This window comes from Arachis hypogaea, chromosome 13 (assembly GCF_003086295.3).
Source record: "Arachis hypogaea cultivar Tifrunner chromosome 13, arahy.Tifrunner.gnm2.J5K5, whole genome shotgun sequence".
Classification (NCBI taxonomy): domain Eukaryota; kingdom Viridiplantae; phylum Streptophyta; class Magnoliopsida; order Fabales; family Fabaceae; genus Arachis; species Arachis hypogaea.
In genome coordinates, this window is record NC_092048.1 from 136039867 (window position 1) to 136045907 (window position 6041).

Below are 6041 nucleotides of genomic sequence, written 5' to 3' on the forward strand. Positions count from 1 at the left end.
AAAAAATAATTGAATACTATGTATAGTAAAAAATTGATATTATTAAAAGATAAAATTAAAATTTATTTTTATGTATCGTTTTTGTCCCCAACGTTTTCGTTTTATTTAAGTCCCTAAAGTTTCAAAATCGTCTCAATTTTGTTCTGCCGTCAATTATGTTAATAGATCCTTAATGGCAGGACAATTTTGAGTCAATATTAAAATGTTAGGGACAACTTTAGAACTTATCCCAAACGTTAAGAACAAAAAAAAATACTTTACTCATAAAAAGTTTATATGATTTTAAATTAATATTGTTAGAGTCAAAGTATTTTTTTCACAAAAATTGCTGAAAAAAATAGGAAGCAACCGTATTAAGTCTTTCTTCTTATATCTCATACCTTGAATTTTTTTTCATTTTCATCATTTTTTCATGACAGAAAAGTATTTTTTATATCCATTTTTACAAAATAACCCTGTTTAAGAATTTTCATTATCATCCTAGTCTAAGAAAAATATTTAATTGATACAAAAATACAAGTTTAACAAGATGACTAGTTGTTTGATAAAAGAGATAAAGAAAAAACATGATATATAAACACGTTCGCAACTTTATGAATGACATTAGAGATAAGTTTGGTATTACTACTTGAAAAAAATACATTTATTTATAAAAAAAATAAATAGAAGTTGATATTCCATTTTGCTGTTTAGTAAACCAAAACATTTTGAGTGGTTTTTATTTTTTATTTTTTTATCTTTTAGAGATTCTTTAGGGACTTTTTAGAATCCTCTATGAAATAGAACTTTTCTAATATATTATTTTACTAATAAAATATTATCTACACACATAAAGTTACAAAAAATAATATATATATATATATATATATATATATATATATATATATATATTTACAATGTATTAATATTTTTTTCTTGAGAGCAATTTTTACTTTATTTTATTAAACCAAATTATTATAGCTTTTGAAGAGCCGTGTCTATAAAATCGAGAGTTCAATAAATTTTAAAAAATCACAATATCTAATTTATCATTTCCAGTGTTGATTGAGTGTAAATATATTTAAATTAAATAGAAAATTCTAATTATATATATTTATATAAATACATAAACATTGAAAGAGTATAATATTAAAATAATTATATTATAAAAAATATAAACTATCAATTAACCACAATATATGATACATATAATATTTAAAAAAATAAAGTTGTTTAATACAAAATTTAATTAGTAATATGTGTAAATTAATATATTTTATATACAAGATACACTGATTTTATTTTAATAATAAAATCTATTAAAAAAGTTTTTAATATTATAAACTAAAAATTTTAATTAAAAAGAACAGAATATACCTATTTTGATATACCCAAGAATAATATATATATTTTTTATAAATAAAAAAATGAGTACATTAAGTACTAAGTGTTTGTTTGAGCGTAATTAAATTAATAAAAAAATTATTTTGATAAAAAATTTTTTTTATTTTTTTAGTGTGTTTGATAATTTTTAATAATAAATATAAAAGTACTAGAACGATAAAAAATATATTTTTTTTAAAAATTACACTATCTATCTTTTTTTTAAAAATATTTTTAACATAATAAATGAACAAAAAAAATATTTTTATCTTATTTTATTTAAATATAATTAATAAATAAAAATATTTTTTTATATGAGATATCCAAAAATAAAATTATTTTTATTTTTATAAAATATCTTTAAAAAAACCATTTAAATAGCGTTCAAACAACCCCTAAAACAGAGAATAAAATGAAAACAAAAAACGCTATATATACGAGCATTAGATGGGGAAGATTGAGATTCCCACTGTGTCTTGATTATTATTTATATGTGTATCTCTCCGTCTTTACACTAGTGGTTGTTCCTCGCTGGTATCTACATCCTTCCTTTTGGCCTCTTCTCACCTCACTTCCACCCATAGTATTCATCTCGCTCTCTCACTCACTTATACTCTCTTTCTTTCTCTTCACCACTTTCCACCACGCTACACTTTCTAGTGCCTTCTGCTATGGCATCCGTTATCGAATCTGCCTGGCAGGTATTCTCTCTTTATTTCTTTTCATCTTGTTTTATCCCTTTCAGCTTCTATATTCTTTGCATTCCTCCTTCTTCTCCGTTTCTTCCCCCTAGATTAGTACTAGATTTGCTCCTTTTTCTTTACTTTTTTTAAATTTTTTCATTTTTTTATAGGCATTATGATCTTGTCTTTTTACATGCGTTTTCACTCGATTTCAGATACAGTAACTTATCTTTTTTTTTCCCTTTTTATATAAAAAAAGTTATTTATATTTTTCAACGAGTTGATGATGGTGTGTGTGAGTGTGATATAATGCGTTTGTTCAGGACTGCGTTGTCACATAGGGACCATGATGGGTGTTTGATTGCATTCTGATTTTGACGCTTTTGGTACATAATGCTTGCTAGATCATACTCCATGGATATTTCATTTTAATATTTATTATATTATCACCTTAAGTCTTGCTCAGATGATAATAATTACCAAAAAGGACCCAAGAAATTATGACAGCCGAAAGCATTATACAGTTGAAGTGATGCTCAACATAAGATTTGAGCTGATTCTGATTCACTCACCTACAATAAATTTTTTGAATCTCACATTTTTTATAGTGATGGTTGAAGAGGTTGAAGAGTGACGCAATTCCATGCGATACTAATTTAATTAACAATTTGTTGATGAAAATTTCACAACTTTGTCATAATTTTTTGTAGATCACTATTTTACGATGATAGAAGAATTGATGTTTTTACTTCTTTTTAAATATGCAATGGGTACAAGATATGGAATTTATTGGTTTTTCTGTGCTGCAATTTCAGTATTTGATCACACATTTCAGCGACTTTCAGCTGGCATGTTTGGGCAGTTTCTTTCTACACGAAAGTGTTTTCTTCTTATCTGGACTCCCTTTTATATGGCTTGAGAGGGCTGGGTGGCTGACCAAGTATAAAATTCAGGTTTTCTCTTATTCTGCTTTAAAGTGTAGGATTAGTTTAGTGTTTTTTTTCCCTCCAAGCTAGATATTAGGTGCTTTGTGTTTTGTTTTCATGTTTTTCTCCAAAGGACCTTAAGTAATTTGTTTACAGAAGGGAACTGCTACAATGTAGTTGTTTGGTCTTGTTGGACCCAAGCCATAGGATGACTCTTTGTTCTTGATACCAATTATTTGCTTCTTCTCTGTTTTGACATTGTGCCAAAAAAATAATATATTCTGGCTTCATAAAAACTAAAGTAATGTACTCTTTATTTTAGATGGCCTTGAAATGACACTTCCTGTTGATCGTCAAATGTCAACCTTTTGATATATACTTATATCCAATTTGGGAAAGAATTTGAAACTTTTCTATTGTGCTTATATTCATGTTTCCTCCATTGCATATGCTTGATATGCTGCTCACTAGATCTCTATCCCGATCATATTCCTTCATTTGCTGTATAGTCTGATCAACGCAAAGATTTACAATCGTTGCTAATACTTGTTTTCATGCAGGCAAAAATTAATAGCCCTTCCTCTCAGGGAAAATGTATTATTCGCTTGTTGTTGTATCATTTCGGTGTCAACCTACCTGTTATGATTTTTTCATATCCTGTCTTCACATACATGGGCATGCGAAGTAGTCTTCCACTTCCATCCTGGTATTTTCAGGTTCTTTGGAACATTCTGGTTATTTTGGCCTAATGACTTCTAAAATAGGAATTTTATGTGAACATTTAGAATATATCTTTCTTGAAAGCTTACTTAGAAAGATCGAATTTTGGTTTAACAGGAGAGTAGTTCTAGCTCAAATAATCTTTTACTTCATTTTGGAGGATTTTGTATTCTACTGGGGGCATAGGGTATTGCACACAAAATGGTTGTACAAGCATGTACACAGTGTTCATCATGAGTAAGTATTAATATTATGTGTATTTATGAATTATTTTGCCCTATTACTTAAACTATCAAGGTGTTTTATTATGTTGTGAAGATATGCTACACCATTTGGACTTACTTCTGAATATGCTCATCCTGCGGAGATACTTTTCCTTGGATTTGCTACCATTGTTGGTCCTGCTGTCACTGGGCCTCATTTGATAACTCTTTGGCTATGGATGGTTCTTAGAGTCCTTGAGACAGTTGAGGCACATTGTGGTTACCATTTCCCATGGAGTCCTTCAAATTTCTTGCCATTGTACGGGGGGTGAGTGTCATGTTCCTTTTTCACTTGACATCATCATTTTTTTGGTATATTTAGTTACGACGCTCGTTAAAATCTTGCTTCTTCACTTTTAGTGCTGATTTTCATGATTATCATCACCGGTTGTTGTACACCAAATCCGGAAACTATTCATCAACATTCACTTACATGGACCGGTAAGTTTTCAACGTTCTTTAAATGTATTGGTATTGTTGTTTAGAATATAAGATGGTGTGACTATGAATTGTTAATGCCTTGGATATTCCACTTCTTATGGCTGACAATATTAATGTGACATTTTTTCCGTTATAATAGGATATTCGGAACTGATATAGGATACAGAAAGTTGAAAGCATCCAAGAGTGCAGAAATTGAATTCAGCAGCGAACAAAAGAAAAAATGATGGAGCAAGTTCTTAGGAACCCTTGCAAAAATTAGAATTTTGAATTCTCATCCTGAGGGTAAAATTGAAAAATGTCTTGTATTCAATGTGTTTTTTTGTATTCAATGTGTTATTGTGTGTTTTTAGCTGTTTCTTGTCAACAACGTGTTTTCTTTTGGACATTTATGCTTTTGTTATTTAGAAGAATTCGGTGACATTAGTTTTGGTTGGATGGTTTTATCCCCATTGCGCGTCTAATATTCTTGATTCCTATTCCTTGTTGGCGCACATCATTTGTATTGTTTGATTTGAAGTGTGTTTATTTAAGGAAAGTAGTTGTTCCTTCACATGTTAAGCCTATTCAAGCTCGAGTCTAAATTCCATTCTCACTCTTATTTATATGGATTTCTTTGTGTTTGGTTTAGCTTTTGGAGTATTAAATACAAGTTTAGTTTCTTGAAAGCTTCACTTTTTTGTTTGTCTATTTTTTTCTTTTAAACGCAAATGTAATTCTATCCTCCAACCTACGTCTACCTAAAGCTAAAAATTAAGTATTCTATTTTTCAACTCAGCGTTTACCTAAAGTTAAAAATTATTGCGTTCACTTCTTTCGTTAAATTGAAATTTATTTTTTATTTACCGATTTTGTTCTTTATTTATATCATGAATTTTGTTGTTTTTTTATAATGTTTTTTCTCTATTGCTCTTTCATGCATATTATTTTTTATAGAGTTCTTATTATTCTTTCTTCATATGAATTTTTTTACCCTTATTGTTATTTTTTTGTATAGAATTTTGTGTGTGTTTTATATTATGATTCTATTAATTTTATTAGAGTACTAAAGAGTACTGAGAATATTAAAAAAAAGATTATTAAAATTTATTTAAATATTTAAAATAAAATTATAAAATCATATAAAATAATTAGTTAAATTTATTTCTTTTCAGTAATTTTTTTTATCTAAAATTAATTTTAAATAATATAACCCAACTAATATTTAATTTACTATAATTCATTTTGATATAGAAATTATCAAACATGAACTATATTAATACCAACTTGCTTTTGCAAAATTAAATTTTATACAAATTTTCATTTACAAATTTAATCTAAACACATGCTACAATTCTAAACTTGCAAACGTAAAGCAAAATCTAGTTGCAAAAACAGTATATCTCCATGTTCTATGTTATGGTTTGCTCTATAAATAGGTCAATTAGTTAAGAAATCATTTTGAACCCTTCTCTTTTGGCCCAAGTTCACTTTATTTGCTTATTGAAATTCACTCTCAAACTTCTTTCTTGTTCTGTCTTTTTTGAAAGAAAGTTCAATGCAAATGTTCAAACTTTAAACCTATCAAACTTTAAACGTATAATATTTTCTTTTTATTTCCTTTTGAAAGGTTGCGCTCATACTGTTATCAATATTCATTTTGATTA

At 27.6% G+C, this 6041-nt stretch overlaps 1 protein-coding gene across 1 annotated transcript; it reads left to right on the forward strand.

Annotated features, from left to right (window-relative positions):
- The first annotated feature begins 1765 nt into the window (after positions 1–1765).
- LOC112791831 (methylsterol monooxygenase 2-2) lies at positions 1766–4948 on the forward strand. Its single transcript, XM_025834822.2, has 7 exons — positions 1766–2063; positions 2861–2998; positions 3532–3677; positions 3809–3928; positions 4010–4222; positions 4315–4395; positions 4535–4948. The coding sequence occupies exons 1-7, from the start codon at positions 2034–2036 to the stop codon at positions 4620–4622; spliced, it is 816 nt and encodes a 271-aa protein (XP_025690607.1). The 5' UTR covers positions 1766–2033; the 3' UTR covers positions 4623–4948.
- Positions 4949–6041: the final 1093 nt, after the last annotated feature.